The sequence below is a fragment of the Coregonus clupeaformis genome, chromosome 34 (assembly GCF_020615455.1).
Source record: "Coregonus clupeaformis isolate EN_2021a chromosome 34, ASM2061545v1, whole genome shotgun sequence".
Taxonomy (NCBI): Eukaryota; Metazoa; Chordata; class Actinopteri; order Salmoniformes; family Salmonidae; genus Coregonus; species Coregonus clupeaformis.
Genome location: NC_059225.1, coordinates 1283718 through 1304833, shown reverse-complemented (window position 1 = coordinate 1304833; position 21116 = coordinate 1283718). Strand labels below are relative to the sequence as shown.

At 42.0% G+C, this 21116-nt stretch overlaps 1 protein-coding gene across 6 annotated transcripts in view; it reads left to right on the top strand.

Moving 5' to 3' along the window:
* The first annotated feature begins 261 nt into the window (after positions 1–261).
* Positions 262–21116, top strand: part of pde1ca (phosphodiesterase 1C, calmodulin-dependent a) — a 98777-nt gene continuing 77922 nt past the window's right edge. For 5 of the 6 annotated variants that reach the window (XM_041861906.2, XM_041861907.2, XM_041861904.2 and 2 more), the window contains exons 1-2: positions 262–1035; positions 4189–4215. In XM_041861906.2, the coding sequence (XP_041717840.1) occupies positions 905–1035; positions 4189–4215 (158 nt within the window). In that variant the 5' untranslated portion in view covers positions 262–904. The remainder of the gene's footprint in view (positions 1036–4188; positions 4216–21116) is intronic. The other variant, XM_041861905.2, reaches the window with a different exon arrangement.

The window sequence follows — 21116 nt, the reverse complement described above, 5'->3', positions numbered from 1 at the left end:
GCACACACTAACACACTTGCATCCAGTCTTGAACAGCCCTGTCCGTCTCTGGATTTTCCTTCTCTTTGTATCCTTCTGTCACTCTCACTTTCTCTAATTCCCAGCCTTTGCTTCTCTCGACATCAACGTGAGCCTGTCCTCTCTCTCTCTCTCTCTCTCTCTCTCTCTCTCTCTCCCCCTCTCTCTCTCTCTCTCTCTCTCTCTCTCTCTCTCTCTCTCTCTCTCTCTCTCTCTCTCTCTCTCTCTCTCTCTCTCTCTATCTCTCTCCCCTCTCCTCCTCTCCCTCTATGATATGAATGATAGTAGTAGCGGTGGAATTAGCAGTGGAAGCGGCTGCTCTCTGATACCCGGCACGACGACAGCAGCAGCAGCAGCCCGGTAATCCTCCCCCCTCCACTCTCTCCTCCCCCTCTCCCCTCCATGGGGCGGAGCGTGGTTGTGGACCCCCCCCCGCCTTCACCCTTCCACCTCCTGAGCTGCACGCGCTCAGTGAGCACCTGAGAGGAGCTGCTGGTGACTGAAGCAGAGCACACACAGATCACAGCCAGGGGGCCCCTGACGCTGCTCCACCACTAGCCCCAGCTCCCCTGACGCAGCTGCACCGCTAGCCCCAGCTCCCCTGATGCAGCTGCACCGCTAGCCCCAGCTATTCTCAACAGGACCTGATACAGAGCAGGACAGGAGGATGAGGAGGGAAGAGAAGGATGAGGAACAGACTCCAGCTGTCACACTGCTGACAGAGATGGGATAGGGATTTGTATAGACAGAGGATTAGAGTACAGGGATCGAGAGATAGAGGACGACTCTGAAGCAGCACAACGCTCTGAATAAACTTCCACTTTTCCATCCTCTGATCGCGCTGCTGAAGTGGGCTGGCTCTGCGGAATTTAGACTTTAGACTTTCATGTCCTTTTGCCTGGTTAATATCTTAGACATGGAATCGCCGACCAAGGAGATAGAGGATTTTGAGAGTAACTCTCTGAAGTTTCTGCAGCCAGACCAGATTGAGAAGATATGGCTGAGGCTGAGAGGACTGTGAGTAATTCTTTCTGTTTTTATTATTCTCACTATTTGTCATTGTGTTAATGATTTGTCAGTGTTTATGTCTCTGCATACTTGTGTTTTAGTGTTTTGAGTGCAAGTATTTCACTCTGTTCACGCTTGACTTTGAGGGTACTGCAGCCTAGATTACCAATCCTGTCAATTTGGTAATTTTTGGGGGTCATTTTTAAAACACATTGAAAATTAATGAGTTAATGGTTGAAATGCCTTTAAAACCTCTGTGAAAGTTATTTGAAGAACATGTTTAGAGAGGAATGTGTAATCAATGCAACATCAGCCAATTTTTTCATCATATGGTTTCAACACAATTCATTATGTTTGATGCTCAAAGGGCATATTCTTATATTCTTGCCTACACCGGCTTTGCGCTTCTGTTTTCCTATACATATTACCAGAGGATATATTTTATGAGGATTTGAATTATCGAATGAGACAGTGGTGAAGTACATGCGCAATCAGATTAATGTAGCAGAAAGGAGCAAACATCCAGGGACCCAGAGGTTACAGTATGCAACCAGCCAGTCAACACTGGCAGCCAGGCAGTCAACAGACACACAGGCAGCCAGGCAGTCAACAGACACACAGGCAGCCAGGCAGTCAACAGACACACAGGCAGCCAGGCAGTCAACAGACACACAGGCAGCCAGGCAGTCAACAGACACACAGACAGCCAGGCAGTCAACAGACACACAGGCAGCCAGGCAGTCAACAGACACACAGACAGCCAGGCAGTCAACACAGTTACACACAGCTAATGGTTAGCTACTCATAATTACTAATTGGCTTACTAATTGTATGTCTGCTGTTTTCTGACTGTTTTCCCCTCCACATCAAAGCTTCACAGAGATAGAAATAAAGTTACATTTTAGGATGAAAAAAAGTGATGAAAAATATTTTTGCACCCCAATGACCTTCTAGAAATAACCCCCAAAGATATACATTTGATCCCCACACATTGTGTGTTAATGAAAGCACACACACGTTTGTGCATATGGATAGGTTTGTGTCTGTGTGTGCCTGTGTGTGTACATTTCTAATGTTCAGTATGTGATCTCAAGTCAGTAGAAACAAACACATCGTTGTCTGCCTTTGTGTGTCATCAGAGAGTATGGATGGTCTCAGCTGTGATCCTGGTGCTCAGGCTGCAGTCCCTGATGTCCATCATTGTTGCCTAATCTTCTGTCATTATGAGTGACAACATCATCCCAGAAGACCCTCAGTATAGTATTACTAGATCAGGGGCGTCTTGGAGTAGGAGTGCTGATTTAGGATCAGTTTTGGCTTTTAGAATAAGATTACAAGACCTGATCCTAGATCAGCACTGCTACTCTGAGACGCTTGATACCTATGGCCCCAGCCCAGCCCTGACCCTAGACCATAGATATACCCTCTCCATCATAGACAGACAATTGGCCCAGACAACAACCATTTGTCCTGGTCCTAATCTCAGGGACCATCCGCCTCGTCTTGTCTGGTTATTATTCCTCACAGATGACATTGATTGACTGCTCCGACGTCAACATGAGCCTGTCCTCTCTCTCTCTCTCTTTCTCTCTCTATTTCTATCTCTATTTCTATCTGTCTCTCTCTCGCTATCTCTCTCTCAATGTTTCTGTCTGTGTCTCTCTCTCTCTCTCTCTCTCGCTCTCTCTCTCTCTCTCTCTCTCTCTCTCTTTCTCGCAAAAGGAGGGGCGATCAGTAGGAGAAGGGGAATGTGGTTTAATATTTATATGCCATCTAAACCTCTCTCTCATTGCTATTACTGTGGCTTTACGGTGCCCTGGATAGCATTTTGGGAGATTGATCACAGACTTACAGACATTAAAGTTTAGGCCTAATTAATCTGTAATTGTCTTTAGGAGAGATGTTTTGGCACATAAATACCAACACAATCCAGGTGGGCTCGTATATAAACGGTGGAGACATTGTAAAATGTGTTGTGGTTATATGTGTGTATGGAGGAAGAGATAATTGTATGGTGATTGAACCCTTCCTAGCATATTAATTGTATTGCCAACAAACCTTAATATGTTGACACCATGAGGTCACAGCCTGCAGTCAGCTACACACCTAAGAGCCAGGGGTCTATGGTGCTAAGAACAGATAAACGGAAAGAAATGACTGAACATGACCTAGGCCAGATCAAGTAACCAGGTGTCTGAACCATAGAATTAGAATACATTCTGTTTCTGTGGTCACGCTGAACCAGACCAGTCCATTGTTTTTTTTTGGGTCATTGCATCCATGATCTTATCTGTCCCATACACTTCCTGGCTGTGACTGAGAGAGAACAGATATTTAAAAGAGAGAGGGAGAGATAAACAGAATGAGGGAGGACTGTTGATCATATTCTCCTGAGAATTGTTCACGTTGTGTTTAGCTATAGACCATGTCAAAGAGCAGAAACATGCATTTAATATGTTTTCTCATATTCTTCCCATAATTGTTACGTTTTATGGTCTTAGCAGACGTCTGAATTTGCTAATAGGGAATCTGTCACCCAACTATCACCCTTTCAAGTATCGGAGTGCTTGTGCGAAAACGATCCATTCAACAATAATTATTTATCAATCAAACAACAAATTATGATTGAACTTTTCGAAACTGCATATTTGCTTGTCTCTACGAATGTGGATGATAATTCAGTCCCAAAGCTAAACCAACAACACTGTTGACCGTCTGGTATGCAGGGTGGCATTGACTTTAGATTAAAGGGATCATCCGCTATAAATGTACCAAATGCACTTAGACCAACATTATCTCAATATGGACTGAGTTTATAGAGGTTAAAAGAGGATGAAAACCCAGAGAACATAGGGTGCATCCCAAATCGCACCCTATTTCCTATATAGTGCACTACTTTTGACCAGAGCTCTTTGGGCCCTGGTCAAAAGAAGTGTACTATAAAGCAAGTAATGATAATTTGTCACATCCATAGTCTTTTTCAAATTCATTCCAAGCATGTAGATGAATGATATAATGAATGACGTCAGTGCTCTACCTACGGTATAGGATTACAATTATATGGATTCATATATTGGATGGATTGATTCTTCTGAAAAATTACAAAAGACAATGGAGACTGATGCCATAAACATTAATGGTGTATTTGTTTTTCTCCCACAGAAGGAAATACAAGAAGACGTCACAAAGGTAAGCCTCAGACCAGGACTAGATCAGTTACTAGTTACCTACAAGGGGGACCCGGCTTCAAATAAACACTCCCATAAGCATGTATGCTACACTTGTCATCTCCACAACCATGACAAATAATAAAAAGCCCCCAAAAATCCCATTCACGTCTATTATTCCATTTCTACTTTATCTTTGTATTCGATGTGGTGTTGTAGTACATCCTCCGACTCGGTGTCTTTATATAAAACTCATTATTATAGTACAGGTCTGGGAAAGCTGTGTGTGTCTGTTCTGGGAAAGCTGTGTGTGGTCTGGGAAAGCTGTGTGTGTGTGCGTGTGTGTGTATGGAATTAATGATGTCATTGGGAAGCTTAAGTCTGGCTGCTATCCAACTTTCATCATTCTTGACCTCTTGTCTCTCTCTCTCTCTCTCTCTCTCTCTCTTTTCTCTCTCTCTCGCTTTTCTCTCTTCTCTCTCTTGTCTCTCTTGTCTCTCTCTCTCTCTTTCTTTCTCTTACTCACTCACTCTCTCATCTCTCTTGTCCCTCCTCTCTCTCTCTCTTCTCTCTCTCTCTCTCTCTCTCTTTCTTTCTCTCACTCACTCTCTCATCTCTCTTGTCTCTCTCTCTTTTCTCTCCTTTCTCTCTCTTGTCTCTCTCTCTCTTACACACATATACACACACACATTTGTTTTACTATCCCTTGTGGGGAACAAACAATTGATTCCCATTCAAAATCCTATATTCCCTAACCCCTAACCTAACCCTAACCCTTAACCTAACTCCTAAACCTAACCCCTAACACACACACACACACACACACACACACACACATACACACACACACACACACACACACACACACACACACACAGAGTAACAAAACCAAGCTCGTACAATATTGGATAGGAAGACAGCCAAAACTATCCCTGATACAGCCCAGAGACCAAACAAACCTAACAGAGGAAGTGCATTGACCACATGTCTGTCCAGCACTGCCAGATGTCTGACAGTGGAACATAAACACCACGTAGCTTTCTCATCCTCAGTGGATATCTCTATTGCTCTCTGTCTCTCTGCCTGCATGGTGTTTTTGTCTGTTGTTTTCTGTTTGTCTGTTCTTAGCCCCATAGACCCCTGGCTCTTAGGTTTGTAGCATAGTATGGTTAGTGTGGTTTGTTGGCATTACCATTAACATGCTAGGAATGGTTCAATCACCATACAATGACCTTTTCCTCCATTGTAAAACGTAGCTGTACTACTTATTTCTGTGAGAGTGAGGAGGATTTATAGCATTTAGAAAAATATTATTTGTCTGTCTGAAATGAAACCATCATGAAAAACACTCTAATCTCTTTCATAATTTCTTGAAACAATAAAATATAATTTACTAACATTTATGAAAATGGATAGATAGGGTTTTAGAATGAGACTCTTCAAATGTTAACAAATGTATTAAAAAATAAAATATAGTTGTTGCAAAAGTATTCACCCATTTTGTTTAGTCAAGCCTAAATTAGTTCAGGAGTAAAAATTGGCTAAACAAATCACATAATAAGTTACATGATTTTTTAATGACTACCCCTTCCTCTGTCCCCAATACATACAACATCTGTAAGGTCCCTCAGTCAAGTATTGAAATTCAAGCACAGATTCAACTACAAAGATAGGGTTTGATTTGATTTTGATTTGATTTGAGACCAGGGAGCTTTTCGAAAGCCTCATAAAGAAGTGCAGTGATTGGTAGATGTGTAACAATAACAAATCAGACATTGGATATCTCTTTAAGGATGGTCAAGTTAATAAGTATGCTGTGGATGATGTATTAAACCACCCAGACTCAACAAAGATACAGTCGTCCTTCTAAACTGAGCTTCAGGACAGGAAGGAAACTGCTCAGGGATGTCACCATGAGGCCATTGTTGATTTTAAAACAGCTACAGAGTTCAATGGCTGTGAAAGGAGAAAACTGAGAATGGATCAACAACATTGTAGTTACTCCACAATAATGACCTAAATGACAGAGTGAAAAGAAGAATACTATACAGAATAAAAATATTTCAAAACATGCATCCTGTATGCAACAAGGCACTAAAGTAATACTGCAAAAAAACACAGCAAAGGAATAAACGTTTTGGCCTAAATGCAAAGGCTTATGTTTGGGGCAAGTCCAACACATCACTGAATAACTGCCTCCTTATTTTCAAGCATGGTGGTGGCTGCATCGTGGTGTGGGTATGCTTGACATCAGCAAAGATGGGGGAGTTTTTCAGGATAATAAGAAATGAGATGGAGCTAAGCACAGGCAAAATCCTAGATGAAAACCTGCTTCAGTCTGCTTTACACCAGACACTGGGAGACAAATTCACCTTTCAGCAGGACAATAACCTACAACACAAGTGTGATGAGTGTGATGAACGGAGTCAGGCGCAGGAGGGTAATCACCGAATACAGAGTTTATTCCTTCGTTGACACACAAATGCACTCAAATAGCGATCAACGAAACAAGCACAGGGGAAACTCTCATCCCTGGCAAATACACTGTAACGGTAGAATCCAATAATACATAGGCACAGGGTCAAATCTACCCTGGCAACAAAATGTACGAGTAGCTCCACCGAGTTATACTACTCTCACAACTAACAATCACCCACAAGGACAAGGGGGCAGAGGGAACACTTATACATGGACTAATGAGGGGATTAGAACAAGGTGTGTGTTATAAACAGGACAAGACAAATGTGATGATGATTGGGGCGGCAGTAGTTAGTAAGCCGGTGACGACGAACGCCGAAGCCTGCCCGAACAAGGAGGGGAGGCAGCCTCGGCCTAAGTCGTGACAACAAGGCCAAATCTACACTGGTTGTGAATGTTCCTGAGTGGCCAAGTTCGAGTTTTGACTTAAATCTGCTTGAAAATGTATGCAAGACTTGAAAACTGCTGTCTAGCCATCATCCCCAACACCTTGACAAAGCTTGAAGAATTTTGAAAATAATAAATGGACAAATATTGTACAATCCAGGTGTGCAAAGATCTTAGAGACTTTACCCAAGAAGACTCACATCTGTAATCTCTGCTAAATGTGTTTCTAACATGTATTGACTCAGGGGGGTGAATATCTATCTAATCAAGGTATATTAGGGTTTTTATTTTTCATTAATACAAATAAAAAATCCACTTTGAAATGTGTAGATCAATGACAAAAAAACTCACTATAGAATTCATTTTAATCCCAATTTATAATGCAACAAAATGTGAAAAAATTCAGGGGGGGTGAATACTTATGATACCCACTGTAGAAAGATTGTGGTTTAGTGTTAGTGTCCCAATCAGACACCGCTTGGCTGTTTCATTATACACAATAAGCACCATCAATAGGGTCGCTCACAATTTCTCTCTCACATTCACAGTCTCACTCCTCACACTCCTCCTGTGCCCAAACACTCCGAAAGAGGTACCAGAAGAGAATTAGAATGAGAAGCTAAACCCTTCAATCAACAGATTTTTTAATATGAGTGCACTGAATACTTTCTGTGACTCTGTGATTCAGTAAAAATGGGAAAAGCTGACTAAGGCTACAGCAAACCCTGCTTGCACCTATGGCCATATGCATCACCACCCTAATGATATTATACCTTCTCTAGATTAGATAGTATTTGAGTAAAACTATGATGAGTCACTCTTTGTGGAGGCTATTCTGTTTGATTAAACTCTGGATGCACCACAATGACGAGCCACAAGGCCGTTACATAACTTTATTTCAACCTGGGAAGAGAGACAGAGACGTAGAGAGAATCAGAGCATCTGTCATTTAATGGCTGGGTGTGAGAGAGAGATAGAGAGAGAGATATTTGCCAACAGGGGTAATCAGGAGTCTCTGTCTGGCCATGCTAGAGTTTCAATGAATTTCAATGTATTTTATGACTGTGGTAGATTTTTTATTAGTTTCTGGGGTAATTAAAAGTGGAACTGCTCTCCAAAACTAGCCTAAAGCGATGTAAGTAATCATTGCATATTCCCCAAAATGACAATTAACAGCTTAGACGTCCATAAGCAGAATGTTATGCATGACGTAGACAAGAACATTACAAGGGAGGGATGCCCCCATTTCTAAACTTTAGTTCTCAAACTTTAAAAAAACCATAATAGCTGTCTATAGTCTGTGATATGTTGCTAAATGCCATCAATGCAACATATGTTCAATACTAGATTAATCTTGTTTCCATTACATCATTGACTTGTGGCTAAAAAACAAATGTGTTTGTAATTACATATTTTGTGCCAAACTCTTCAACTGCAGTATTAGAATGCCAGTATGGTAGTATATCCTTTGTGACATTTGAGTGGGGGGGGGGTCTCTATTGTTTTCACAGGACCTCCTATTTTTTGGGGGCCTAATATTAAAGACATGTCATTTAATGGTAAACATGTATTACCTTTTAATGTGGCATGAATGCAGTCATGCATGTTGTCATCTGATTGTCAAACAAATCACTTCAAAAAGGCTACCTGCGCAAGTTCGTCCACTCCAAAATAATTCCAGCATCCAAATGAGTGGAAAGAGATAACTGTTACAAAACATCAAAAAGTCACACTCGCCGATTGTCATTAGGCCTACACCCTTGTAGCCTGAATTAATTGATGCATCTTTCTAACAAATTGACCTTTTTTGTAAAAAGAAAAGTCAAGACATCTGAAAAGGGGCTGAACTACAGGACTGTCCTGGGATGAGAAGTTCAGCCACATGGGGCATAAAGAAAGAAAAAACATGACAGAGAGGTGGGGGTGTTTGTTTCATTTGGAATAAGCTTTTATTTTCATATTTATAACTGTAGCAGTACAAAATTACATTTTAAACAAATATGAGAATGGTTAAATTAGTATTATTTAGATACTCCCCCAAAGTATGACTTTTGTTGAGTTTAGGGGGGCTCATATCTCTCATTCAGGAGGGTTTAGCCCCCCTTCTCCCTGCGTAATTCGCACTCTGGACGAACACATGAGTCATCCATGGTTTCCATCAGCAGAATTAAACTCCACAGAGTGACTTCACATCACAGAAGGACCTAAGCCTTGGGTCTTCAAAGACAGGCCTTTCAGACATTCATTCCTCTGATATGTCATAGGACAACCAACAGAAGAACATCATTTATCTTCACTCATCAAATGCATGCTATGTGCAGTAGGACTAGTCTCCCTAGGCAGACGTGTTGCCTCCCACAATGTGAACAATGTTCCAGCAGGTCTGAGATTTCAGAGACTACAGTAGGACTGAGTTTTTAACTAACAACTATACAAATGATATGCTGAGAGTTACCTGACATGAGCTTTGTCTGTTTTAGCACTGTGTGGATGTGTGTGTATTTTCCATGTGGATTCGGCTCCCTGACTGCGTATGTGGTTTGACGTGAGATGGAGGGGGCTAAGCACAGCAGCCAGCACAGCTGTTCCCCATCACATTAGTGTTCTGAGCAATGTTCACAACTATCAGTCAGCATCACTATCAACCATCAGCCAGTATCTCCTCCTGCATCAGCTCCCAGTTACAGATACAAACCAGCTCACTACCTTTCTGGGGCTCTGAAACTCAGACCCAAACAGAATATTATTTGATAGATATTCCATTCAGCGCTGGTCTCAAAATCTGCAGTGGTGTACTTCAAAGTATAGCAGGCTTCTCTCCCAGTCCCCTATCGATCGGTCCAGCTTCTGTCTTCAGGCGGCTTTTCAGGTTGGACTCCATCTCTTGATTGCATTATCACTTAGCCATTGATTGGCCCAGGCGTCTGCAGTGCAATCTAAAAACTCTAACCTATTATTCCAGGTTGTTAGTTATCATTTTCTCCTGGGCATCAGTGTTTTTCTGGAGACTGACCAGGCACGTAGCTTTTATTCCAGACGACTGATTTAATGATTTGGATCCACTGCTTTGTTATTACGCTCAGTGATGAGGTAGTACAAGAAACATCCACTGAACTATTATTATAATCATTTCCTCTGTCCTCTTCTTCAGTCCCTTTGGGAAGAACTTTCTACTCTCTTTCATGATAGAGGACAGACATTTGTTGGATCCTTTTTTTCCCCAATGTCCCTTTTTTGGTGGCACGTTGTGAGGGTGGTTGTTTGTTACCCCAAAGCCACTAAAAGGACTGGGGTTCTAATGCAATGTCTCTCTCAATCTCTGACATTGTAGGACAAACAAAGCATTGGAGTATTGAGAATGGCTGGCTTGAAATCAAGCAGGTGCACTGTGTGAAGAGGTGTGGGTTCAAGCGACTGAAATACCTCAAACAAATAGAAAACATCAACTCAACAGACGTTCCAACTGAGTTCTAATGTCTGTGAAGCTATACTTCTTTATGTGTAACAGCTATTGCTGACACCCTGTACTTTGTGTAGTGTGTAGCAGATATTGCTGAAGCTCTCACTCGGGCGATTGCTGCTTGACCTAAACTCATATCTGCCCATTAGCAAAGTATCCACGTATGTGGTGTTGGATATAATAGCCGTCAGTGTGGCCTTCCTTCCTGATGATCTAATTCAAATACACTGCCCAGTTGGAATCAGCTTAAATCTCAGGCCATTCCGGACTCCCCGTATCCTGCCGTAGTCGATCCAATCTGTTTCTCACACCTGCTGGTGTATTCAAACAAACACACACACACAGACACACTGAGCAGAACGCCGTCCAGATGCTTTTGTTTTTCTATCCTTGTCAGAATATTGTATATGTTTTTGCTACAAACGTGTGTGTTTTTTTGTTTGATCATTCGGAATGCTCCTCAGCCTGTGGCCTTCCAGTTTAAAAGTTTCCCTTTTTATGCATTTCATGGTTAGTGATGTAGCACACACATTTGCTCATTTCATGGTTTGTGATGTAGCACACGCATTTGCTCATTTGATGGTTTGTGACGTAACACACAAGTTGATCTGTTGATCTCATTTTCCTGTAGTCAATTTAACAACTTTCCTGTTTTACGTCAATTCTTTCAACATTTCACTGCATCGCTTTTCTGACTAAGAAATATTCACATTCACCTGACTACTTCTTCTCTCACAGTATTGTGCCTCCCTCATATTGATTACATTTAAAATATATATGTTTTGTAATATTGATGTCACAAATGTTGAATTTTTACAGTTATTTATAAAAATATGTAGTTATTTGACACATGACTGTGTAAAACCTTGCAGTGCTACTTTTTTATCTGAGAGTGAGGCCGATATACATTATATCGTTTTGCAACAAAATTTGATTATTTTTGCCTCTGAAAAACCCCCATCTAGTGATAGATTTCAAACATGTCTGTCATTAAACAACCTCATACCATGATTAGATGGGGGGAAAACACACCTATCTCTTTCATAAGCTCTTTAAACAATAAAATACAATTTACCAACATTTCTGAAAATGGATATATAGTGTTTTAGAATTAAACTCTTCATATATTGATTCACATGTTGTTGCCAGGTGTTCAGAAAACAAGCCAGAGTGGAAGGAAAGAAGTTCAGAGCATGCATAGACCTTGAATTGATGGATAGAAGCTGCCCTCGCTCTCTCCATCTCTCCATCCCTCCATCCATCCCACCCTCCACTCAACCAAATATCTGAGAGGAAAGTGAAAGCAAAGGGCCTCTTGATAAGCCTCTCATCTACAGGGGCCAGGGGAGATTAAAGGGTTCTATAATTGTGTGTGTGTGTGTGTGTGTGTGATGGCCTTTGGATTAGTTTTGTGTGTGTTTATAATGGCAAGGTGAAGATGTGAGTCTCTATACCCTCATCTCTCCTCCTCCCTCCTTCCTCCTTTCCCTTCCTTTCTTCTCCCCAGTAAGATGGAGGGGACTGAAATGATTTGTGGTTTATCTCTGAGTGCAGGGTGGAGTGAGGGCTGTCGTCTGAACCTCCTGAGGTGCTTTTGGGGAACAAACGAGCAGTGTGTGTGTGTGTTTAGTGTGACTGTCTTTGTTGCTCAAGTGTTCAGTTCACGTTTGCCCTCTGATAACCATCCTTATATAAATAGTTGCTCGCCGCAAAAATGTCAGAACCTCAAGGAAATAAATAAACTGTTCTTCCCTCTAAGCTATGTGTAATTTATTTCCACTTAATTTATGTCTGCCATAACTCAATAGTTATTCACTGTACTCTACGGTTGGATGGAGTCTGACAGGCTATTAAGGGTGACTGTTGAGGGTGACTATTGAGGGTAACTATTGAGGGTGACTATCGAGGGTGACTATCGGGGGTGACTATCGAGGGTGACTATTAAGGGTGACTATCGGGGATGACTATCGAGGGTAACTATCAAGGGTGACTATCGAGGGTGACTATCGGGGGTGACTATCGGGGGGTGACTATTGAGGGTGACTATTGAGGGTGACTTGCAGAAACACTGTGCCGAGGGAGAAGGGGAAGAGAAAGGTATGGGGAGTAAAGGGGGACACTTGACTTGCTGTCTCAAATGGCACCCTATTCCCTATATAGTGCACTACTTTTGACTAGGGCCCTAAGTCTCTGGTCAAAAGTTGTGCACAAAATAGGGAATAGAGTGCCATTTGGGACGCAACCTTGGCTGATAGAGTTGTAATGGTAAGTCTGGAGCCATGAGAGCCTTGAGACATCACAGCGTAGCTGTCAGTCAATAAACAGTAACATATTACTCCCCACTTCATTCCATCACCCCTGAAGGGAGTGCTTGTAAAATACTTTTGATTAAAAGTCAAAGTTTATTGAAGGTCTTGCTACTCATTGGCTTTAATTTTGTTTGGGGCGCAAATAGAAAGATTGATCATGGATCGTAGGCTGTTTTTAGGAAGGAAGGAAATGGATGGCTGATATTTAAATTGTATCCCTCTCCCCTTCCATCCGTCTGTGAATTACCCCCCTCACTCCCCACCTCCAAGAGAGGTAGTTGGATGGTGGTGGTTTGTGGTCTGAATTGTTGAGAATTTACCAATTCTTACTCATCTGTAAACACATAGGAGTCCATGGCTGCATCTTAGTAGCCTGACGACTCACACTAAATTCTTCCGCTGTCGATCACTACATATTTTAGTCTGAGACTGCCATCATTAAAGTTGTTTGTGGTGACGAAGGGTGCTGTACAAAACAAAGTAATCAGCGGTTGGATCGTCTCTAACCAATCAGAGTATCAAAGCCAATGATGAAAGTATCAAAGCCAGTGACGAATGACCAACCCATCGGCTTCTGGACCAATCAGACGGCCCAAATGTGTTCACATTCGGTGAACGTTCGGGGAGGTACTCAGATCCAGACTCATTGCGGAGAAGAAACTAACGTCCATGAGCGTGGCGTAGAGTTTGGGCATAGCAAGGAGTCTGGGTAGTAGTGCTGAGCGATTAACATACCATTTTTTTTTTTTTTTTTGGGGGGGTTATTAAACAACTAATTGACCAACGTCGGTTCAATTACTTGAAATCCATTTAGCTCTGGGGGTTTTTGTGAGCCCAACACAACTCTAGAGAGAAATCAAATCATTCATGAGAAAAATCAACTCAAGAGCTATGTTGGACCATAGCCAGGGGAAGTAGTTTGCTGATTTTTCATTTGACGGGGAGAGTTTTTGCCCGCGCTGCAGACGACTATATATCGGTCCACTAATGCAGGACTCTTAAAGGCCCAGTGCACTACTTTTGTGGACAAATAATGTTTTTCAAAAATAAAAATAGCAATTTTTTATTATGATTTTTCAGGGGGTGCTGCAGCACCCTCAGCACCCTTACTTCCTGCGGCTATGTGTGGGACGCTGGGCTGAAGGGAGTTGTAGTTTTCATTAAGCAAATATTCAACCTAGTTCAGCGCAGAAATGTGGTAATTAACTACAATCACCATAATCTATTGCGCCTGTTTTTTCCAGCTCAGGCAGAGATGGATACCCTTTTACGCCTGCTACGTTAGGTTAGATACACACAGACCGCATAGACCGCATGAGAGAGGAATGTACACAACACAATGATGAGAGAGAGGGATGGAGACAGTTCGTGAAAGTATGCCTTATCTTCTTTGAAGAACTAGTAAAAGGAAAACTCTGCAGCTATCCTAGCTAAATAGGATGACTAAAGACAGAACAGTATGGGGCGTACAGAGATAACGTTGTCTGAGCAGAGATTATGACTTTAAGGAATGACAAATAATAAAATCATCAAATAAAAACTAAGTGATATACACAACTGAAATATTGTATTATTTCATAGTAATTTGCTATTTTTCTCTTGATGTCTACCCAATGTGGACCTGACAGAAACAATGGAATATTTTCAATGTTTTGGCAATTGAATGTTCATTATTTTGTGCTTCCAAATAATTGTAATGTCATTATTTCATAGTGCATTTAATGTTGAAAAAAACGATCAAAACCGAAATCGAATACCATGATTATTTTGTAATAATCGAACCGAAACCGAAACGACCTAGAAAACCACTAATCCCTCAGCAGGCAAGCATCATAGGGCTCTGGTCAAAAGTAGTGAACAATAGGGAATAGGGTACCATTTGGGACACACCCTATTTCTTCCCTTTGGCCTCTTGCTGTTGTGTTGTGTCTCTGGTTCTTTCTTCTTTAGATGAGAGCCTCAGCTCTCTCAACCCCATTGCTCCCCATTTTGAATGTGACTGTTTGAAATAGAAACGTAACCTTTGGATGACTCCAAGTATTATCACTAAGAGAGGATACCAAATGTAAACAGGCTTCTGTGTGTGTGTGTGTTTATGTGTGTGTGTGTGTGTTTATGTGTGTGTGTGTGTTTATGTGTGTGTGTTTATGTGTGTGCGTTTGTGCTTGCGTATGTGCGTGTGCTTGTGACCATTAGTCAGTAGAGGCCCATAAAAGCACAGCTGTGATGGATTTGGCCGTATAGCTCCGCAGCTGCGTGATCATATACAATCAGGCCACATCAAGGGCCTCAGCCTTGGGAGCCAAGCTGCCGACCCAGCCAAGGGAACAACCTATATTTATGGGATTACTTTGGCCCAAGTGCCCAGGCCCCTTAATATCTGTCTTAGCCAGCGATGGCAGGCGACTGTCTGTCGTTTTTCATTTACTCCGCTGCTTTGCTACTTAAAACATTCACAAGGGTTGTGTTTTAGTGTGTGTTTTTGGCTTGATTATGAGTTTGGCTAAAAGGAATTGTTCAGATTGTACAAAATATAAAGTTCACTGTGTGAAAAATTCAAATTTTACATCCATTTCTTAGCAACTATACCTATGACAGGAAGGGCACTTTTGCCTGCATCTGAAACGGCACTCTATTCCCTAAATAGTACAGTACTTTTGACCAGAGGCCTATTGAACCTGGTCAAACATAGTGAACTATATAGGGAGTATGAGACCATCCCATCTTTCAGATTGATCTATCTGTCATGCCTGTCAAAGAGGAGACACATTATCATCTCATCAGCTGCTCACTCACAGGACAGTCTGTTAACCCCTCTGTCTCTCTGTCAATGTATCATCAGCCAATGCAGCTGTAGGGTTAATGGGTCATGGAAGATGGAAGTCTGCTTTATTGACTATCATAAAGGCATTTCTCACCCAAGTCAGATTTCTGTCATTTTGATTGGCTGTCATAATGGTATTCCTCAGCCAATCACACTCAGGTCAGATTTTCTGTAGTTTTTCCCCCCACTAAGGCTGAGGTTGTGATGGGTCTTAAAACGTGGAATAAAAACATTTGTTGTCCTTGTCTCACCTCCCTCCCTCCATTCCTCTCCTCTCTCCCTCCCCACTCTCTCTCTCTCCCCCTTCTCACCATCTCTGTCTCGATCTGCTACAATCTCTAATCCCGGCATGCAACAAATGACCCAGAAAAACAAACACACCGAGTAATTGTATTATAGCTGGACCAACACTAAACCCCTGTCTGTCCACACGTGATGCAGTCATTCTCCTCTCCATGCGGTGCTCCACCTGATGCCAATATGCCTGTATGTGTGTGTGTGTGTGTGTGTGTGTATGTGTGTGTGTGTATTCTTATTTTACCTTTATTTTAATATCAGAGAGTCCCATTGAGACCAAGGTCTCTTTCACAAGGGAGCCCTGCATGCACACAATTGACAAAATACAATAGAATACAAATATACACAATTACAAAGACACTTGAGAAAAACATTCCTAACTAACTAACTAACTAACTAACTCATCAATATTTTTTTTAAAGACAGCTTTTCTCTGTCCCTCAATCGTATAGCCTCAATCCTAACCCTAGCATCATTACCAACATATTTCTTTGTTTTGAATAATTTTAGGGAGTGATTAGGTATTATTTGTTTTGCTGTTCTAGACTATGGTTATTAACCTTTGTTGACATGTACTTGATATGACAAGTCTGACATGAATGTCCTTGTGCAGAATGCTATCAAACAAATGAATTCAGGAGCTAACGTGTTTTTCTCCTGTTGCCTGGAAACACCTCAAATATTCAATTGTGTAGAGAGTGGTCAATATACTGAGTTCTGAATAATATATGCTGTTTGCTGCCGTTAGGCATGGCTCTGGATGGTGGGATGAAGAGACAGAGAGAGCGAGCGAGAGAGTGAGAGGGGGGTTGAGGGCAAGAGAGGGAGAGGGCGAGGGAGAGGGGGTGAGGGAGGGAGGGAGGGAGGGAGGGATAAAATATGTTAAATATATATATATATATATATATATATATGAGAGAGAGAGAGAGAGAGAGAGAGAGAGAGAGAGAGAGAGAGAGACTAAGTGAACTGCCATGGTTCTGGTTATTTTAAATACATTTTTCAGATGTAAAATGAATTACTAAACATTTTTAAGCCCACGTTTTATCATAATTATTTATAAAAACATAGTCAGCAGTATTTTGCGGAGGGGGCACACTGACTGGACCAGGCAACGAGTACCCCACCCTATTCTCCCTAGTAAGTGATTCCTTCCAAGGTGCACCACGAATCAAAGATATTCTAGGCAGGATGCTAGATACTCCTGAGTGGCGCAGTGGTATAAGGCACTGCATCACAGTGCTAACTGTGCCACTAGATCCTGGTTCGAATCCAGGCTCTGTCGCCGCGGCCGGGAGACTCATGGGCGGTGCACAATTGGTCCAGGGTAGGGGAGGGAATGGCCGGCAGGGATGTAGCTCAGTTGATAGAGCATGGTGTTTGCAACGCCAGGGTTGTGGGTTTGATTCCCACAGGGGGCCAGTATAAAAAAAATATGTATTCACTAACTGTAAGTCGCTCTGGATAAGAGCGTCTGCTAAATGACTAAAATGTAATGTAAATGTAGATACTCTAGTGTGTGCAGACAGTATCGTCAGTGGAGGAGGAGAGAGAGTGTAGAGTGCCACACACAGGATTTGATTTTAGCTGCCGGTTATGGGCATGACTCGCAGGAGGTATATTTGTGGTCCTCTGTAGCTCAATTGGTAGAGCATGGCGCTTGTAACGCCAGGGTAGTGGGTTCGATCCCCGGGACCACCCATACGTAAAAATGTATGCACACATGACTGTAAGTCGCTTTGGATAAAAGCGTCTGCTAAATGGCATATTATTATTATTTGTAAATGTATTTGATCAAGCTATGTAGCCTATTGATTCCTTGTTGATGAATAAATAAAACAAAAATGTTTAGTTGTTTCTCTGTAATACTAGTCAGTAGCCGCCTAGTAATATTATTAAGTTGGCTTTAGCTAGCCTGCTAGATAGGTTCCTAATCTCCCAACCTCATAACTAGCTACCAAGCCATTTCAGGCTGTCAATCAAGTTAGAGTAGCTTGTCTAACTATCTTACATTTACATTTACATTTACATCATTTATCCAGAGCGACTTACAAATTGGTGCATTCAACTTAGGATAGCCAGTGGGACAACCACCTTTTTTACAATTTATTTTTTATGGGGGGTGGGGGAAGAAGGATTACTTTATACTATTCCAGGTATTCCTTAAAGAGGTAGGGTTTCAAGTGTCTCCGGAGGGTGGTCAGTGACTCCGCTATCCTGGCGTCGTGGGGGAGCTTGTTCCACCATTGGGGTGCCAGAGCAGCGAATAACTTTGACTGGGCTGAGCGGGACCAACACATCCTCCGAGATCTTAGCTGAAATGCCTGCTGGCAAGGTTGTTCAACTATAGAAAATACTCACATTTATTATTGGGTGATACTAATTTATATACTATGATACTATATACAGTCATGGTCAAAAGTTTTGAGAATGACACAAATATGAATTTTCACAAAGTCTGCTGCCTCAGTTTTTATGATGGCAATTTGCATAATGTTATGAAGAGTGGTCAGATGAATTGCAATTAATTGCAAAGTCCCTCTTTGCCATGAAAATGGCAATTTGCCATGAAAATGCATTTCAGCCCTGCCACAAAAGGACCAGCTGACATCATGTCAGTGATTATCTCGTTAACACAGGTGAGAGTGTTGACGAGGACAAGGCTGGAGATCACTCTGTCATGCTGATTGAGTTAGAATAGCAGACTGGAAGCTTTAAAAGGAGGGTGGTGCTTGAAATCATTGTTCTTCCTCTGTTAACCATGTTTACCTGCAAGGAAACATGTGCCGTCATCATTGCTTTGCACAAAAAGGGCTTCACAGGCAAGGATATTGCTGCTAGTAAGATTGCACCTAAATCAACCATTTATCGGATCATCAAGAACTTCAAGAAGAGAGGTTCAATTGTTGTGAAGAAGGCTTCAGGGCGCCCAAGAAAGTCCAGCAAGCGCCAGGACCGTCTCCTAAAGTTGATTCAGCTGTGGGATCGAGGCACCACCAGTGCAGAGCTTGCTCAGGAATGGCAGCAGGCAGGTGTGAGTGCATCTGCACGCACAGTGAGACGAAGACTTTTGGAGGATGGCCTGGTGTCAAGAAGGGCAGCGAGGAAGCCACTTCTCTCCAGGAAAAACATCAGGGACAGACTGATATTCTGCAAAAGGTACAGGGATTGGGCTGCTGAGGACTGGGGTAAAGTCATTTTCTCTGATGAATCCCCTTTCCGATTGTTTGGGGCATCCGGGAAAAAGCTTGTCTGGAGAAGTCAAGGTGAGCGCTACCATCAGTCCTGTGTCATGCCAACAGTAAAGCATCCTGAGACCATTCATATGTGGGGTTGCTTCTCAGCCAAGGGAGTGGGCTCACTCACAATTTTGTCTAAGACAGCCATGAATAAAGAATGGTACCAACACATCCTCCGAGAGCAACTTCTCCCAACCATCCAAGAACAGTTTGGTGACGAACAATGCCTTTTCCTGCATGATGGAGCACCTTGCCATAAGGCAAAAGTGATAACTAAGTGGCTCGGGGAATAAAACATCGACATTTTGGGTCCATGGCCAGGAAACTCCCCAGACCTTAATCCCATTGAGAACTTGTGGTCAATCCTCAAGAGGCGGGTGGACAAACAAAAACCCACAAATTCTGACAAACTCCAAGCATTGATTATGCAAGAATGGGCTGCCATCAGTCAGGATGTGGCCCAGAAGTTAATTGACAGCATGCCAGGGCGGATTGCAGAGGTCTTGAAAAAGAAGGGTCAACACTGCAAATATTGACTCTTTGCATAAACTTAATGTAATTTTCAATAAAAGCCTTTGACACTTATGGAATGCTTGTAATTATACTTCAGTATACCATAGTAACATCTGAGAAAAATATCTAAAAACACTGAAGCAGCAAACTTTGTGAAGACCAATATTTGTGTCATTCTCAAAACTTTTGACCACGACTGTACTATTGTGGCAGTTGTACTAAACTCCTAAGGCATAACATTGCTTCAAGAATCAATGTGCATCATTAATTAAAATGACAAATGAACAGGTAAAGAGGTATGCATAGATAACCTATTCAGAAAAATATACATATTTTGTACACACAGTGCTGTGACGTCCCATTATGTCTGGCGGAAATCAATCACTGCATTCCACATTAAGAAACTCATACCAACAGTCAAGCATGGTGGTGGTAGTGTGAGGGTTTGGGGATGCTTTGCTGCCTCAGGACCTGGACGACTTGCCTTAATAGAAGGAACCATGAATGCTGCTCTGTATCAGAGAATTCTACAGGAGAATGTCAGGCCATCCGTCTGTGAGCTGAAGCTGAAGCGCAGCTGGGTCATGCAGCAAGACAATGATCCAAAACACACAATCAAGTCTACATGAAAATTGTAAAAAATCTACTAATTAGAAGTTTTGGAATGGCCTAGTCAAAGTCCAGACCTAATCCCAATTGAGATGTTGTGGCAGGACTTGAAACGAGCAATTCATGCTTGAAAACCCACAAACGTTGCTGAGTTAAAGCAGTTCTGCATGCAACAGTGGGCCAAAATTCCTCCACAGCGATGTGAGAAACTGATCAACAACTACAGGAAGCATTTGGTTGCAGTCATTGCAGCTAAAGGTGGCACAACCAGTTATTGAGTGTAAGGGGGCAATTACTTTTTCACACAGGGGAATTGGGTGTTGCATAACATTGTTAATTAAATAAATAAAATAAGTATCAATTTTTTTGGTTATTTGTAAACTCAGGTTCCCTTTATCTAATATTAGGTTTTGGTTGAAGATCTGATAACATTAAGTGGTCCTCTGTAGCTCAATTGGTAGAGCATTGCGCTTGTAACGCCAGGGTAGTGGGTTCGATCCCCGGGACCACCCATACGTAAAAATGTATGCCCGTATGACTGTAAGTCGCTTTGGATAAAAGCGTCTGCTAAATGGCTTATTATTATTTATTATTATAAGTATAAAATAGAGAAAATCAGAAACGGGGCAAATACTTTTTCACGCACTGTAGAATTAGGCATAATGATTATGGCTCTAGCTTGCAGGAAAAAGCTTCATGTGTTGGAAAAATTCACAATTCTCTCCCGCTCCATCCTCACATACTTTGTGCACCCTCTAAAATAATGGGTGCATGACGCCCTTGGTTCTGCCGATAGGTCCCAAATCA